The following is a 19345-nucleotide window of genomic DNA, read 5'->3' as shown; positions in this document are numbered from 1 at the left end:
GCTGCTCTCAATGAATGCCATCATGTGTGCAGCCTTCAGCACGTCCCATTGTATAGTACTTGGACCTTTCCCTTGCTCCCTCATCATCATCTGCCCCAGACAGTCAAACCAATAGCACTGTGCAAACTACAAATCTTACATAATACAGACTGAGAAGACGTGGGTGTTCCTGTTGCAGGTGCTGTGTTCGCCCCACTGCTCGTGCTGGTAACAGTAGCTGTGGTAGGCTCGGTCCGTGTAGCGGTCTCCTCAGAATTGGGAGTGCTGGACGATGTTGAAGGCTGTGTAGCAGAGTCCTGGAGCCTGGTAAAACAAACCACAAGAGGCCAATATCAGCAAGGTGCAAGTGAATGAGAAACTTTACTGCACAAGATCCATCAACAAGCAATAAAACAACTGCTGGTCTCTTGGATCTTAAGAACCAACATCTCATAGGTGCAGAACATGTGAATGGAAAGAAAAATACTTATCTAAACCTTGGATAGAAAAGGTTCCACTTGCATATGAGAAGAACACTTCCCCCCTTTCTGACACCCATTCTATATCTTGTGTGGCACAAGACATGTCATGTGATGCACCTCGTCAAACCTCCCTACTTGTTAGAAGTAGATCTCCCTCTAAGCTGCCTTGAGAGTTCTCTCATGTATATGATCATGGATAGGTGGAAAGAGGATGGGTTAGATACAGAGAGCATTCTTCCTGCCCTATCTAGCAATACCATGGCGGATAACTATATTTTCCCCTTGTAATCTGATGTAGCCCCAAGTAACAATTTTGTTCTGCACTATGGACATTATTTTGGCTCAAATGTTAAGAGTATCTGCTAGATCAGAATCAAAGCAGAAACAATTCTAGGCAAAGTAGAAGCAGTAATGCATTTCCCAACATATTCTGCTGCATGTGAGAACCCCAGAGTATTTCTCATACCACAGGTGTCAGAAGGGGTGTCAGTTAAAAAGGGTCCAATTCCAGATTTCAGAGCTACACTTTGATGAAATTGGGAAAGGGATTAAGCATACGTCAAGGGATTGAGCATGAAAATGGAAGGGTACCAAAGAGAAATGCACCGCTAGGGACATGTTGTGGGAGAGGGTCTTAGATCCTCAGGGAGGTGGGACCTATATAGCTGGACAGAGTATACCTCAACAAAACTAGGACTATTATCCTTATAGTCACACTCTGTGGGGAGATTTATACTGTTCTGGAGTGAACATGACCACTACACGGACTGAGCCTACCACAGCTACTGTCACCAGCATGAGGAGTGGGGCGAACACAGCAGCTGCAACAGGAACATGCCTATAGTCCACGATGTCTGTGCCAACCACGATGCCAATGTAAGCTGCACATCTTCCTGCTGAGTCTCTATCTTCATTCCCTGTCTGTTCATGTGACTTATTCCTCTTTAGCACTGCTGTCATATCTGCTTCCACCACTTCCACACTCCCACCACTGCATAAAAATATCTGCTCCGCACATCCTCTTTAAATTTCCACCACTTACCTTAAATTTATGCCCTCTAGTATTTGACATTTCTACCTTGAGATAAATTCTCACTGTTTACCAATCGATGCTATTCATAATTTTACAAACTTCTATCAGGTCTCCTCTTAGCCTGTAATGTACCAGAGGAAACAACCCATGTTTGTCCAGCCTCTCCTTATAGCAGTATCCTGGTGAACCTCTTCTGCACCCTCTGCAAAGCCTCCACATCCTTCCTGTAATGAAGCAACCAGACTACTCGAAACATGGAGTAACAAAAATTTTCTACAATGGCAACAAGGCTATCTGACCTTTGTACTCAACACAGACGAAGGTAAGTAAATTCCTACTTGTGTTGCCACTTTTAAGGAGCTACAACTCTGCACCCCGAAGTTATAAAATAAAAGTGCAAGGAGGATGAGAAGATAATTAGCAACACAGAGGAAATATGGTATACAGAGGACCTAGGAGAACATTCACAGAAACCAGCATAACAGGTAGACAGGATAGTGAAATAGGTTTTAGGTGCGTTGGCCTCCATCAGTCAGGACAACCAGTATGGAGGTCGAAGTTGTACAAGACGCTGGTCAAACCACATTTGTGGTACTATGTACAGTTTCGGTTGCCTAGTTATACCATTAAACTGGAAAGAGTGCTGAGAAGACTTACAAAGATATTGCCAGGATTCAATGGCCAAAGTTATAGGGAGAGGTTATGAGCAGGCTAGGAATTTACTTCTTTAAGTGTGGGAAATAGAGTGATGATCTCTGAGAAATGTATAATCATAAGGGTTAAAATTATTAATGCCTTGTTGAAGGAGCAGAGAGCAAGATACAAATTTGCCAATGGCACAGAAATAGGTGGGAGAAAATATTACAGTAAGGACTATGATATTTTGTTAAAAGAAGTTGAGTGAATGGCCAGAAACAAAGCAGTGCTAATCAAAAAGCTCCAAAACCTGGGGGGGTGTACCTCTATCTGCAACTGGATCCTTCAGTTCCTCATTGGGAAACCATAGTCAGTACGGATCAGAAATAACATCTCCTCACTGACAATCAATATTGGCGCACCACAAGGATGTATGGTTAGCCCACGACTCAAATCTTTGCACCCACAACTAAGTTCAAATGCTATCTATAAATCTGCCAATAACACAACTATTGTTGGCAAAATTTCAGATGGTGATGAAGCGGCGTACAGGAGTGAGATAGATCAGCTGATTGAATGGTGTTGCAATAATAACCTTGCAATCAACGCCAGTAAAGCCAAGAAACTGATTGTAGACAGGAGAAAATCTACTAATGCTGGAACTCCAGGCAACATAGACAAAATGCTGGAGGAACTTAGCAGGCTAGGCAGCATCTATGGAAAACAGTAGATGACTTTTCGGGCCAAGACCCCTCAGCAGCACTGGAGAAAAAAAGATGAGGAGCAGATTTAAAAGGTGGGGGAGGGGAGAGAGAAACACAAGGCGATAGGTTAAAACGGAAAGGATAGGGTTGAAGTAATGAGCAGGGAAGATGATTGGTGAAATAGATACAGGGCTGGAGAAGGGGGATTCCAATACAGAAGGCCATAGAAGAAAGAAAAGGGGAGAAGGAGCACCAGAGGAGGGCAATGGACAGGCAAGGAGATAAGGTGAAAGAGAGAAAAGGGGATGGGGAATGGGTAAGAGGCTTTCTCCAGCCCTGCCAAAGAGTCTTGGCCCGAAACGTTGACTGTACTTTTTTCCATAGATGCTCCCTGGCCTGCTGAGTTCTTCCAACATTTTGTGTGTGTTAATTTAATGCAGACTTCAAGAAGGAGAAGTCGAAGGAACACACACACTAGTCCTCATCAATGGATCAGCTGTGGAAAGGGTGAGCAGTTTCAAGCTCCTGGGTGTTACCATCTCTGAAAATCCATCCTGGGCCCAACAAACTGATGCTACTACAAAGGCATGGCAGCAGCTACATTTCATAAAGAGTTTGAGGAGGCTTGGTCACCAAAAACGCAAATATCTACAGATGTTCTGTGCAGAACATTTTAACTGGTTGCATCACCATTTGGAATGGAAGGGCCACTGCGCAGGATAGGAAAAAGCTGCAGAAAGCTGCAAGCTCAGCCAGCTCCATCATGGGCACTAGCCTCCCAAGCACCAAGGACATCTTCAAAAGGCGATGCCTCAGAAAGGTGGCATCCATCATTAAGGACCCCTAACACCCAGGACATGTCCTCTTCTCATTGTTACCATCAAGGTGGAGGTACAGGAGCATGAAGAGACACATTCAGTATTTTAGGAACTACTTCTTCCCTCCACCATCAGATATCTGAATTGACAGTGAGCCCATGTGCACTACCTCACTATACATTTTTTTGCTCCTTTTTGCACTATTTATTTAAATTCTTTAAATATTCTTCTGTAAATGATATATTTTTTTATTATGTATTGCACTGTACTGCTGCCACAAAGCAACAAATTTCAAGACACATGCCTATAATAGTAAGGGAAGTTAATACGGGAAAGTGGGATGCTACAGTTTGGTTAGATGGATCATAGGGCAGATCTATGTGAAGAGAGACTGTAAATGAGTTTAATACATGTTCTGTGTATGAACATCAAAAAAATTAGCAGACACATATCTTAAGTAGTTGGGAAGGCAAATAACAGCCTTTATTCCAAGCAGTTTAGAAACGGAGAAGCGCTGTTACAATTGTACAGGGTTTGGTGAAGCCACATCTGAAGTACTGTCCTGGTCCAGACTGTCATTTTCACCCATTTTCTTTTCAACAAACTCAGTGACCAAGTTCCCACAGCACTTTTTTTCTAACTTTATAGAGGTTCACCACCCCAAATAGAGAAATCTCTCCTGTGTCCAGAATGATCTAAACCTTATTCTGAGACTGCAGTCCCTGATCTAGACACCTTAGCTAAAGGAATCGAACAATGCTCACCACAGTCCAATATAATGGCAGTACACATCTGGGCTCAAATCCTTTTATAAAGTTCTAACTATGTGCTGCATCTACATGTTAGCATGCAATTACATGCAGAAGAACACCTAGCTCCAGTTGAACGTCCTGGTATGTAAAATAATATTTCAATTCAAACACTACACCTGTCACCATTTAAAAAAACTCTGCTTCTCTGTTTTGTGCAAGTGGATGGCCTCTCATCTTTCCACATTGTAAGATTATAGAGAAGAGGAGAACTGTTGTGTTCCCTTCTTTATAATCCCTTGAAGGCTCCTCACATCTACACATCCTCCTCCCTACTTACAACTGCACCCAGGGACTCAACATGAACACAACGGGCTGAATGTTTTTTTCTGTATTTTTAATAGACTGCTACATGGCTGATCATGCCAGGTAATCTGAAGATTCAAAATTCTTAACTCTGTGATCTCTGCTGAGAATAACATTAGACTTTTACTCTCCTAGCTGAAATAATCAGAAACAGCAGTTTAGCCACATCGAACAGTAGGGATTTGGATGGCGCAAAATCCAGTATCTGCTACAGGTTTGACATTTTGACAATTGATCAGCACCAGCCTGCAATCATTTCAAAAGTCCTTTTGAAATATTCAGTCTCCTCTCAAATCAAACATTCATTATTATCAAAATGCAAGGGATACAATAAAGAAGTGTTTTAATTAAATTTTTACAAATCACATCACCCAAAGGGGCACGTCAATCAATGATGTCCATGTTACAGAGACTCACCAGAAGGTGCAAGAAAAGTTTACAAGAACAATGCCAAGGCAGGGGTTATAACTGAACACCTCTACGCAAAATTAATTAGAATGAGGCTGAGACATCATGAAATTCGATATTTTTTAAATATATTTTTATTAAATTTTCAAGAGAATTACTTAAAATGAATAGAATAGAGTAATGAAAATTAATATTAGCCCTCCCCCTCCCCTTAACCCTTCCCCCCTTAACATCCCTGTCTAAAAAAAAGAAAAAAGAAAAAAAAGAAAGAAAGAAGGAAGAAAGGATTGCTTGGATATCGGAGGATCCCCAAATGCTCCATGGAGTTCAAAATAACTTTAGTATATATCTTTATTTTTTTCTCCAAATAACTAATAATTTTATCTTCAAAGGACCTATATATTTAATCCTATCTTTCGTAAATAGGGGTGCCAAATTTTCAAAAATATATCATGTTAATTTCTTAAATTATAAGTAATTTTTTCAAGTGGAATGCAGCTATATATTTCATTATTCCAACGGTCCATAGTTAAGTATGAATCTGATTTCCAAGTAACTGCAATAGCTTTTTTGGCTACTGCCAATGCAATTTTTATAATTTTTTTCTGATATTTATTCAATTTAGGTTTCGGTATTATCCCTTCAATATCGCCTAATAAAAATAATATTGGGCTATGTGGAAGTTGTATTCCAATAATTTGTTCCAGTAGAAGTCTTAGATTTATCCAAAAAGATTGAATTTTAAAACAAGACCAAGTAGAGTGTAAAAAAGTACCGATTTCTTGATTACATCGGAAACATTGGTCAGATAAATTTGGGTTTAATCTATTTATTTTTTGTGGTGTAATATATAATTGATGTAAAAAATTGTGTTGTACTAATCTAAGTCGGACATTTATTGTATTTGTCATACTATCAAGACATAGTCTTGACCAATTTTTTTCATCAATTTTAATATTCGAATCAGTTTCCCATTTTTGTCTTGACTTATGAATTCCTGGTTTAATTGTCTGTTTTTGAATCAAATTATACATACAAGACGTAAATTTTTTAATTTTTCCTTTTTGAATTAAAGTTTCTATTTCATTAGGTTTTGGCATTAACATTGTCTGACCCAGTTTATCTCTTAAATAGGCCTTTAATTGAAAATAACAGAAAAGAGTGTTATTTGATATTTTATATTTATTATTTAATTGATCAAACGACATCAATATACCTCCTTCAAAACAGTCACCTATATATCTGATCCCTTTTTGAAACGAGTTATATAAAAGTTGATTATCCATTGTAAAAGGAATGTCTATTTTGAATTAGGGTTCTCTTTGCTAATAAAGATTTCTTTATCTCATCATCCACATTTACCTTATACCATAAATCAATCAAATGTTTTAATATAAGAGATTCTTTCTTTTCCCGTATCCATTTGGATTCCCATTTATATATAAAATCTTCTGGTATATTTTCTCCTATCTTATCTAATTCTATTCTAATCCATGCTGGTTTTTCTTCATCAAAAAAAGATGCAATAAATCTAAGTTGATTTGCTTTATAATAATTCTTAAAATTTGGGAGTTTACATGTCAATTTTTCCAATGATATTCTTGACATCTTACCTTTCCAAAGAAACTTCCTCACACATTTATTCAACTCAAAAAAACTTCTGGGGCAGATGTATTGGTAATGTTTGGAATAAATATTGTAATCTATGAAATATATTCATTTTTACAGCATTAACTCTACCTACTAATGTTATTGGTAACATCATCCATTTATCAAGATCTTCTTGGATTTTTTTCAATAATGGCAAATTGACCTTGTTAATTGGAATGATGTTGAAATTTGACCATTTGTCACTACTTTAGCTTTGGGACTAGTATTTAAGGTTTTAATCCATTTCATAAAAGCTTTTCCTAACCCATATTTTTCCAATACCTTAAATAAAAAGTCCCATTCCAATCTATCAAATGCTTTTTCTGCATCCAAAGCAAATGCCACACTCATTTCCTTCTTCTTTTGTGCCAGATGAATTATGCTAAGTAACCGAGTTACATTATCCGCCGATTGTCTATTTTTAATAAAGCCTGTTTGATCCATATGTATTAATTTTGGTAAATATTTAGATAATTAGATAAAATTTTTGCTATTATTTTATAATCTGTATTCAACAAAGAGATAGGCCTATATGATGTTGGTTTTAAAGGATCTCTTTTTTTTTGGCAATACTATTAGGATCACTGTTGAAAAAGATTGTGAAGTTTATGTGTTCTTTCCGCTTGGTATATTAACTCCATAAAGGGAGGGATTAATAAATCTTTAAATTTTTTATAAAATTCAGGCGGAAAACCGTCTTCTCCTGGAGATTTGTTACTCAAGAGTGATCCTAAAGCTTCTTCAACCTCTTTTAATGTAAAGGGCATATCTAATCCTTTCTGTTCTTCTGAATTCAATTTTGGAAGAGTTATTTGTGATTAAAAAAATTCTATCTCAGCAACCTCATTTTGTGATTCTGATTGATATAATTCAGAGTAAAAATTTTTTAAAGTTTCATTAATTTCTAAAGGTTTATAAGTAATTTTATTTGCACTTGTTCTAATTGCAGTTATTGTTTTGGAAGCCTGCTCTGTTTTCAACTGCCAAGCAAGAATCTTGTGTGATCTTTCACCTAATTTGTAATATCCCTGTTTAGTTCTCATAATTACTTTTTCTGTTCGATATGTCTGGAGTGTGCTATATTGTAGCTTCTTATTGACAAGTTGTCTTCTTTTTTCTTCTTTGGGATTCTTTTTCTAATTTTGTAATCTCTTTTTCTAATTGATCTATTTCTACCATATATTCCTTCTTAATTTTAGAAGTATAACTTATTATCTGACCCCTCAAATATGCTTTCATCGCTTCCCATAATATAAATTTATCATTAACTGAATGAGTTTGCATAAAAAAAATTGGATCAGTTTTTTCATAAAATCACAAAAATCTTGATGTTTTAATAAAATTGAATTAAATCTCCATCTGTAAATCAATTCCTCCTTATCCATCATTATCATTGTCATTATCAAGGGGGAATGATCTGACAGTATTCTCGCTTTATATTCCACACTTTTCACTCTATCCTGAATATTCATTGATAATACGAAAAAATCAATCCTTGAATAAGTTTTATATCTACCGTATTTGAATAAAATGAATAATCCCTTTCTCTTGGATTAATTCTTCTCCATATATCAATCAAATTTAAGTCTTTCATCAATGATAAAGTTAGCTTTATTACTTTTGATTTTGTAACAGCCTTAGTTGACCTATCTAGAACTGGGTCTAAACAAAAGTTAAAATCTCCACCTATTAATATTTTATCATGTGCATCGGCCAAATTCAAAAAAAAACTTTCTTGTATGAATTTTGCATCATTTTCATTTGGTGCATAAATGTTCATAAGAGTCCATAATTCCAAAAAGATTTGACAATGTATAATCACATATCACCCAACAGAATCAATTAGTACATTTTGTATTTTAATTGGTAAAGTTTTATTAACCAAAATTGCAACTCCCCTCAACTTTGAATTAAATGAAGCTGCAATAACACTTCCAATCCAATCTCTCTTTAATTTCTGATGTTCTGTCTCTGTTAAATGTGTTTCCTGCAAAAAAGCTCTATCTCCTTTCATTTTCTTAATATATGTTAAAACTCTTTTTCTTTTCACAGGTCCATTAAGCCCATTAACATTAAAACTTAAAAAATTGAGTAGTCATTCATAATACCTTGGGGAATCTCTTTAAAATTCTCCATGTTGCTATGTGTCTCCTCCCCAATCATCCAGGCAAAAAAAAAAGAAAAATAGAAGATAGATAGTAAAGAAAAAAATAACAAAATACCCCCCCACTAACGTTGTGAATGAATAGAAACACAACATTACCCCCCTCCGTTTTACGGGTCATGGCAATCGCCATGATCACACGTGAATCCCGCAGCAATCGATCAGAAGCTCCTCCAGCTCCCCCATAACAAAAAAAGATATTAATAAGTTAAGAAGAAAAAAAATTAATTTCTCTACTCCCAATTAATATTCCTCAATTTTTTTTATCTTGTTCCCCTTCTATCATATACTTAAAGTATATTTGTATATTCTTCTACTCATAAATGTCCATCAAATCCGATCCCTATCTCAATCTTCATCTTTAATCCATTTCATTTCCATAACTCTTTACCGCATCTCGCGAATATTAGGAAGTTCTTGTACAAGCTCCTCCGCTTTCTGATGATCAGTAAAAAATCTTCTTTCTTCGTCATCCAAAAAAAATTATCAGTGTTGCTGAGTAGCTCAATATAAATTTATAACCCTTTTCCCATAAGATTTTTTTCACTGAATTAAATTTCTTCCGCCTCTTCAAAAGGTCGTAACTTATATCAGGATAAAAAAAGAACTCTTTTCCCTTCTATCATCAATGGCCCATTTCTCTTTCTGGCACCTTGAGCAGCTGCCTTCAAGATCTTTTCTTTATCTTGATATCTTAAACATTTTATCAAAATTGATCGTGGATTTTGATCTTGTTGGGGCTTTGGTCTTAAAGCTCTATGAGCCCTTTCGATTTCAATTAACTGACTTCCCTCTTCCATTTCCAAGATTTCCGGAATCCATTTTTGAAAAAATTTTATTGAATCTTCTCCCTCTATACCTTCTTTAAGACCAACAATCTTAATGTTTCGTCTGCTGAAATTTTCGAGCACATCTACTTTTTCCAACAACCATTTTCTTTCTGATGTCCAGGCAAGGATATTATCTTCCATCTTGTCCATTCTTTCAGTGTTGTCTCCCATTTTTTCTTCCGACTTTTTAACTTTCTTGTCCATTTTCTTGTGTTTTTCCACCACCTTACCAAGCATAATCTTCACATTTCTAATATCTGTTTTTATTACTTTTAATTCATGCATTATTTGTATCAGGGCTTTTCTTATGTCTCCAGAAAGTTTTCCATCTTTAATTTCCTCCTGTTCTTCTTCATCTGTGTTTTCCAGAGAGTCTGATTCTACTTCCGCTTCTCTTTCATTTTCATTTCCAGTCGCAGTTGGAACTTGTAGTTTTGTTTGCACCTGTTTGTGCATACTCGTTTCTTCACGCATGCGCAGCTCCCGCTGTTTCTTTAGAGACCGTTGATATTGCCGCAGCCTCCTGCCCTGCACCATCGGAGGTGACATGTACTTCGCCAGGAAGAGATCCAACTTGAGTACGAGACTCCGCCAAAACGGCCGGGCCTCTTTCCCCGCCAACTCGTGCTGCCTTCAAAGTAGTAATTCTCTTCTGTTTCTGTTTAGGAGGCATATCTAAAGATAGTCCTGAATTGTTTATAAGTAGTTTCTAGAAGGTATTTATTAACTCTTCTTCACTTAAACTTTGTTTTATTGGTTGTTACAGGAGAGCTGGATTTCCACGTCTCGATCCTACGTCATCACGTGACGTCCCCCCTGAAATTCGATATTGATGGATGTAGGAAAGACAAGATCTAACTGGGGATTCAGGAAAACTACCCAGAAAGCTGGAGACTAAGAAACTTGCTCCCAAAGTGAGTAGCTGAGGCAAACTGCAGAGATGCATTTAAAGGAAAGCTGGATAAGAGAGAAAGCGTTTGAAGACCACACTGGTCAGATTAGTTGAAGATAGGAGGCAGCTTGTGTGAAAGACAAACAGTAGCATGCAATAGATGGGCCCAAATGCTTGTTTCTTTACTGCTTATTCTTTGTGATGTTAAGGACCAAGGACCAGGAGCAATATCAGACCAATAGATTGAGTGATTAAAATCTCAGGTGCACAGATCAATTAGGCCAACCTAGGGTACAAAAACCTGGGCTGAAAACTGTACCACCTTTGAAATCGGTGAGTGAAAATTTCAGACATAAGCAAATCACCAAGTTACAAAACCAGTGATAAAAGCTTGCTCTTCAGAACTGGCCTGCACTTTACAACCAATAACTTCCTTCTGTCAACAGCTCACAATACAAATGCAGACCTGTTAAGAGTGAGCAGTGGTGAAACACCAACAGCACAGTCTATTAAACACAAATGGTCTGTGGGAAAAACTTTTTTTTTGTAATTTATTTTTTTATTGAAGTTCATCATCAAACAAACATTTCCATAAGATATATTTCAGACATTGTACCTATACATCATATAATCATATATATCACAAATCTCCACAAAGTATTTATCTGAGGTATACACTTATAGAAAAGAGTGGAAAGAAAAAACAAGCAAAAGAACTATGTACAAGTAGGGAGTGATCTTTTTTTTACAACAGATTCATTGATTTGTGAGAATAAAATCAGGCCTATGAGGCATTATGTAGTTAAACCATTTTTCCCAGTATGAATCAAATTGTTCCAAGTTGGATAAAATTCTCTTACGTTTGATTGGATTTAATAGCCCATTGACATTAAAATAAATGAATTTTACCTTGTCCTTAGCCATCTGTATTTATCTGTCAATGTACCATTGAAATTAGAATCAAACTTAATCGATCTACTCCCTGAACAAATAAGAACCAAGAAACACAAATAACAACAAAAATGGCAAGGAACGTGTGATTCCAAGGCTGAAGTCTCTAGTAGATGACCCTGCGTTGTGCTAGAGGAAATAGATAGATAGATAGATAGATACTTTATTCATCCCTATGGGGAAATTCAACATTTTTTCCAATGTCCCATACACTTATTGTAGCAAAACTAATTACATACAATACTTAACTCAGTAAAAATATGATATGCTACTTGTGAGTTGAGGGCCCCCAATGCAGTATTCATAAAAGTCAGTGAACAAATCCATTACACAGAAAAGACTTCCACGTACACACACATACATACACACACACATTACATACACATATATATATTCTCATTTTGGTGGGGGAAAAAGGAGTAAGTGAGCGAATAAAGAATAACAACTAAGTAATATAAAATCCACATTATAATAAGTATTTCTCGAGATAGGTATATCACCGTGTACTTTTGCTTCCGTTTAGCTTCTCAACATTTTTAAAGTTAGCCAAACCTTATGGCTCTTCTGAAGGGGATGAGGACTGTCTTTGGGAAACTCCTGGTCTCTTCCTGATATATTTCTCTTGGCCTCCTCCTGTCTCCTGCCTTCTCGATTCTTGCACTATTTCCCAAGCGGAGCAGGATAATTCCTCTGTCAGGCTTTCCCTCGTTTTGGTGACACTACCAGGCAACCCTCTGGCCTTCATGTCTGTAGTCGCCTCTTCCACCATCTGGTACAACCGCGTCCCGTTGTCATAAAACACTCAAAGTTTAGCAGGGTACGGAGTTTGAAATCTAATCTTGTTTTGCTTTAGTACTCGCTTTACTTCAGAGTATTCTTTGCGTTTCTGCAGGACTACTGGGGGGGGGGGGGGTAATCTTGGTCGAAATATATTAATTTATCGTCATAAAACACTCTCTTCTTACCCCAGGCCCTTTGTAGAATCTGCGCCTTGCTGCTGTACCAAAGGAATTTAATTATTATTGAGCGTGGCTTTCTATCCTGGGTAGGTTTCGGAACGAAAGTGTGGTGGGCTCTCTCGACTTCAAGCTCCATAGCCAAGGGAAGATCCAGCGCATCCCGCAGTAACTTTTCGACAAACTCTGTCACAGACGAGCCCTCCATTCCTTCAGGAACGTTGTAGATTCTGATATTTTTCCATCATGATCTTCCCTCCAGGTCAAGCAGTTTACCTTCTTGGTGATGTATTATTTTTATTGTCTTGCTCAGTATCCGTTCCATGTTTTGAACGTGATCTTCCACCTTCTCAATTCGAGTCTCTGCCACCGCTATTTTTTGATTAACGCTGGCGAGCTCTGATTTATAATATCTGAGCTGCTGCTTTATTTCATTCTGGACCTCCATTATTTCTTTCAGGATTTCGAAGATATTCGCCGCTTCGTCTGAACAAGGCCCAGTAGCCGCCTCGCTCAGACGCGGTCGGGTTGGAGAGCCGCTTGCTGCACTCTCGGACGCCGGCTCCGCAGTGTCGCTTTTTTAATTTCCATTTCTTCTCCCCATTCTTGCCCCTCTTTTCAGTTCAAATATTTTTCGAAAAATATTATATTTGATGGGATAACGGGGCTTAATACGCGTTTTTCCGGAGGAGCTAGTGACTTAAGCTGCCATTCTCGACGATGACGTCACCGGAACCGGGAAAAACTCTTATCCTCAGCAGGCAAAGACATGGAAATACATTTTCAAAAATTATAATAAAATACGACCATCTCTGCCTCATAAAAAAAAACACACTAAATACAAAGTTTTCCTCCCTTGGATATAATCTCTACTCAGCACTCAACTGTGCAACATTGTCCGTGGGGTATCATTCAAGCATTAGAGACATAATATTTTCACATGAATACTCGCTGAAGATACAGGAGAGTAACTGCCCACCCCTCCAAATTTGGGAGTTTTAAAACTGTCCCAACAGCAAGATACAACATCTAGAGCTGCAAGAGCACAACACTGGCAGAACAACTGATGTCATGAATCTCATGAACAACTGAACTTTTACATTCCAACATGCTTCATTGCAGTGTTCACAAGTATTGGCACAGCCACAAGAGTTTTTAGTGCAGGTGCAGTGTCCCGCTTGCCTACCACACATCATACTTTACAACAACAGATGCTTAAAAAAAAAAGGAACTTGAAGGGGCATTCTGTAAATCAGCTGCATCAGTGAAGTTTTATTAGTTCCCTCTATCAAAACTGAAGAGAACCTGGGAGCTATACTTGTGAACAAGTGTTAGATGTTGTCTCTGGTATACCTTCAGTGAGCAACACAGGAAAAACCAATTATACCTTCCAACTACAAATATGGACTTCACATCAAAACTGCTCCAAATCAACAGCCTGAATCTTGTGTTTATTTCCAATGTGAGGCTTGACATCAGATCCTTTGGACAATAAACTCTGCCTGATAATATTCTTAAGAAGAATAAGCCACTACATTCTGTAGTGACCTACCAGTAGTGATTGCATATGACAGTTACCAGTATAGCCAGTGTTAATAAAAAATGGTATAGCTCTAGATACATTTTCCATTGCAGATACAAACTACAGGATGTACTGTTTAAAGCTCCGCTTGCATAAGGTATTGGCCCATTTGTTAGCAGAAATTCAAACTGTAGGGGGAATTACAGTAAAGGTAAACATCGATTTTAACAGTCTAGAGGGAGATTAATGATGCAATAAACATAAAACTAAGGTTCTTGTTTTTAACAAGAGAGATGTCAAGGAGAGTTTAACACTTCCATGTATCATAGATAAGCAAGAATGTTGCAGTTAATAAAATGTATACCTGTGTACTTGAGATTCAGAATTGATATTCCTTTTCCAGCAAATGGCTACTTTGATTCTATACTGTATCTCATTCTCAAGTACAGCAAAGGAAATATATTTGGATTTCAGCCATCAGTAACATGGAGAATAGACAAAAGGTACCCATCACTGTCACAAGTGGGTCTGTCACATAAAGCTGGAATGCACAAGCTGTGGGCAGGTGAGAATGGGTGGTGGTGGTCATACAAACATTGGACAATACTACTCTGTACCTGAAGGCACTGCATAGATTGGTGGGGACATCTGACATCCTCTGCTCACACCTCCTGGACATGCCACTCTCTTTTTACCCACAATAAATTCATCATGAGTTATAAAGCTAAGCTGAACGACATGATGGTCTCCATCACACAAATGCTCAAAGTTAGAGCCAATGAGACAATTATTAACTTCTCAAGAACCAAAGCAAGTTAGAATGTGCAAATGATCAGTGCAAAAGCAACCTACAAATTGATGCTTGAGATCAGTCTGATCCAGCAAGAAATGGTATGCAAAGGCATCTTTATGTTAAAGGACATGCTGCCTCAATATAAATTCTTTGGGTTCTTTTGGAAAAGGAGGGAGACCAAACAGAATGACTAAATTGCACTGAAATTCACCTGCTTCCTCAAGCCATACTCAGTTATTACTTTGCAGTTAGCAGTTTACCACTACCAATTGCAGCCAATAAAATTTTCTGTTGTATCATCTGTTAACGTCAGTGTGATCTATTGATCAAATTCAACAAGCATCACGGAAATGCATTGTCTTCTTATAACTCAGTAAGTTTCACAGCAGGTAACAAAGGCATTTGATCAGCTGTGTAACTGAGCATGAGCAGAACGTCTGGACTGCAGTCTCTGCAAGAATGGGTTGAGGAGCCCCACACACTTTGATAGATGAATCAGCAACCTGAAAGCACATACCTCTGCGCAGTCTTTATTACCAGGTGCACTGTGAGACCATCCTTTATGCCATGCTGGCTGAGCGTATCTCCATCCTTCAGAATCTTTCCAGCAAATATGAGCACCAATTGTTCCTGCTTCGCCTTGAACCGTTTGGATATTTCATCTTTAAACTATATGGGAACAAAACAAAAAGCAGAGATGATGGCAGTTTTTTCAAAGGATCAGCAACATTTTATTACAATGTGAGTTTCAAGCTTTGGTTTGACGGAGGGTCCGGGTAACTAAGGGACAGGGGAAGATACACAGAGAGGACAATCTCTCTCTGTGCCATATAGTACAAAGCAACCAATTTATTCAGCACAATTTTTCAACCAAAGTTCATAAGGCCCTGACAAACAACAGATCATTTGCTTTAGTTACAGAAAGAATACATATACCCAGGACATCTCCTACACACTTGATAGTAACAATGTACTGTCCCTTTAGATTTGATCTCATGAAGTGCAACATCTCACACTTGTCCACATTAAACTCCATCAGTCATTACTCATTCATACCTGCAACTGACCTATATCCCACTATATCATTTGACAATCCTCGCACTATTCACAATGCCATCAATCATTGTATTGTCTGCAAACTTACTAACCCACTCATCAACATTTTCATTCAGGTCATATAATTATCACAAACAGAAGTCCCAATATAGTCTCATGCAGAACACTAGCCAGGGATCTCCAGCAAGAATAAGCTCATCAATCACTATTCTATCTTCTACTGGCAAGCCAATTTTGAATCCAAATGACTGAGTCACTATGTATCACATGAATATTAATTTTCTTCATGGTTGACCTTGCCAACTGTCTTACTAAAATTCACATAGACAACGTCCACAGCTCCACCTTCATCATCTCTTCAAAAAATGCAGTCAAGTTTGTAAGACAAGACTTGCCCAGCACAAAGTCATGCTGACTGTTCCTAATTAGATCATGGCTTTCCAAAACACAAAATACTCTGCAGATGCTAGGGTCAAAGCAACACACACAACACGCTGGAGGAACTCAGCAGGTCGGGCAGCATCTGTGGAAACAAACAGTCAAAGTCTCGGCCTGAAACGTTGACTGCTCGTTTCCACTGATGCTGCCCAACCTGCTGAGTTCCTCCACTGTGTTGTGCATGATGGTTTTCCAAATGCTGATAAACCATATCCATATCCTTGAGAATCCTCTCCAATAGCTTCCCTAATGTTCACATGAGATTTATTGAACTTGATTGGCTATCTCATTTATTGATCAGGTTAAGGACATTCCCTATTTCTCTTCCTGAATAACAGAATATTACCTACTCACCAGTCCTCCAGGAACTCAACCTAACGCTAGAGGGGATATAAAACAATTCCATCTCTTGGTTCACGCAATAACTCGAGTATATCCCATAAGATCCTGGGGACATCCATGTTCATTTTCTTTAGGTGAATCAGAATCAGATTACCATTACTCACGTACATCATGAAATTTATTGTTTTGTGGCAGCAATTTTAAAAAAATCAAGCAGTGCAAAAAGAGAACAACAGTGAGAGTGTTTGTGGGTTCAATGTCCATTTAGAAACCAGATGGCAGAAGCTGTTCCTGAAATCTTGTGTCTTTGGTTCCTGTACCTCCTCCTTGATGGTAGCAATGAAAAGAGGGCACGGCCATGATTGTGAGGGTCCTTAATGAAGGATGCCACCTTTTTGAGGCATTGCCTCATGAAGGCGTTCGATGCTAGATTTAAGAATAGGGAACAATTCTGAGGGAGGTTGGAGGCAACACTGGATGCACTTCAACGCTGGCAGGATTTGCAGGACAATACTTCCTGCAAAGTAAAACCCAATAGCATGAATAGCAGCTTCACCAGACAAGCTCAAAGCCTTCTATGCCTGCTTTGAAAGGCTACAGTTATAGTTACAGTTGTGTTGATCCCTGCTGCACACGGTAACCCTGTGATCTCTGTCTCGAAGGCCAAAGTCATGCCATCTTTCAGGAGGGTGAACCTTCAAAAGGTGGCAAGACCCGATGGAGTACCTGGTAAGGCTCTGATAACTTGTGCCAACCAACTGGCAGGAGTATTCAAGGCCATTTTCAACTTCTCGCTGCTATGGTCCCAAGTTCCCACCTGATACAAAAGGGCAACAATTATACCAGTGCCAAGAAGAATAGTGTGAGCTTTCGTAATGTCTATCGCTCAGTAGCACTCACATCTATGATTATGAAATGCTTTGAAAGGTTGGTATGGTCAGAATCAACTGCCTTAGCAAGGACCTGAGCCCACTGCAATTTGCCCAGCAACACAATAGGTCTACAGCAGACGCAATCCCAATGGTTCTTCACACTGCCTTAGATCACCTAGACAATACAAACACCTGTCAGTATGTGGTTCGTTGAATATAGCTCAGTGTTTAACACCATCAATCCCACAATCCTGATCGAAAAGCTACAGAACTTGGGCCTCTGTACCTCTCTCTGCAATTGGATCTTCAACTTTCTAACCGGATATCTCCTCCACACAAATTGTGACAGGAGATTCCGCACCCTTCCCCCTTTCAGGGAAATGTTTTGGATTTATTAATGAGTCTCGGGTTAATTGCATCTAGTTTTAAGTTGCCCAAGTGAAAACAATTTCTCAGCATCTATCCTAGCCCTCTCTCTCCCATAGCTTGGAGCACCAGATAACCTTACAGACTATTTTTTACTAATTCAGTGTGCAATACAATTAACCACTGTTTATTTTCCTAATCCTATGCCGACTAATCCAACCATAACTTTGCCAAAACCAACCCCCCCCCCAAGAACTCACTAGTTTGAACCTCAGGACTCCTAATCACATCCAAAGATGGAAAAAAAAATCAAAACATCCAAATCGTCATTCTGATGAGGACAAATAAACTCCATAGGAAGTTACTTGGCTTGGATAATAATCTGCCAGTGAAGCTTTGAGACGATTCATGGGACCGGGCATCATTGGTAAATCGAGCATTCAACTAATAGCCCTTCAGTAATTCCTTCTTGACTTTGCAGTTTCTTAGATGCTATGAGTAGTTCCAGGAACACCAATAAACTTCCAAGAATCAATGTTGCAAGACTTGGAGAGGAACTTGAAACAGTTGTCCTCATACATCTGTAATTCTTGTTCATCCCTACGGTAGTCTGCAGATTTAGGAAATAAAGGAAGGCCTTGATGAATAATATTTTAGGCAATACACACTACAGGCGGTGATGGAGGGAATCAATATGTGGGGTAGAGAACTGGACTAATTAGGCAGGTTGTTCCATCTGGGGTGTGGTGGTTAGTGAAATGCTATTATAACGTCAGCAATCGAGGTTCTATCTCCACCACCGTCTGTAAGAAGTTTGTACATTCTCCCTGTGACAATGTAGATTTCCTCTGGCTGCTCCAGTTTCCTCCCACATAACCAAGACATATGGGTTAGGGTTAGTACATTGTGGGCATGCTACATACTTCATTCCATTTTTCCTTCCATGTTGAAATACATTGGACAAGTAAAGCCAATCTTTATACAAATGTTTATATTATGCTTTTTGAAATGTAATGGAACTGCACAGGCAACTGGCAAGCTTGAGATTTGTCTTGTAGATTGTAGAAAGGAGAGGTGGCAAGTCATTCATTGCAGGATACAGTACTTCCTGCAAATTTTTCAAAGGATGCTTGCTAATTTCTTTTTAAAATCAATGGTGACTCAGGATTGTAAATGGAAAATACAATGCCAAAGGAATTATCAAGGGGTTGTCAGACCTCAGTTGGATGTCACATAATGACATGAATATTAACCACCCATTTCATCAACACTGAAATGCGCCCTACCTTTTCAGCACTATATCCGCTTCTACCACCTCCAATGTTCCAGATAACCACT

The 19345-nt window shown here is 38.4% G+C and overlaps 1 protein-coding gene across 1 annotated transcript in view; it reads right to left on the bottom strand.

Moving 5' to 3' along the window:
• Positions 1 to 19345, bottom strand: part of ubqln4 (ubiquilin 4) — a 56469-nt gene that overhangs the window by 28564 nt on the left and 8560 nt on the right. The window contains exons 2-3 of the mRNA XM_073061334.1: positions 15451 to 15602; positions 140 to 303 (exon numbers count right to left, since the gene is read on the bottom strand). Coding sequence (XP_072917435.1) covers positions 140 to 303; positions 15451 to 15602 — 316 coding nt within the window. The remainder of the gene's footprint in view (positions 1 to 139; positions 304 to 15450; positions 15603 to 19345) is intronic.

This window comes from Hemitrygon akajei, chromosome 11, assembly GCF_048418815.1.
Source record: "Hemitrygon akajei chromosome 11, sHemAka1.3, whole genome shotgun sequence".
Classification (NCBI taxonomy): Eukaryota; Metazoa; Chordata; class Chondrichthyes; order Myliobatiformes; family Dasyatidae; genus Hemitrygon; species Hemitrygon akajei.
The sequence above is the reverse complement of the archived record's forward strand: the minus strand, read 5'-3'. Positions and strand labels throughout refer to the sequence as shown.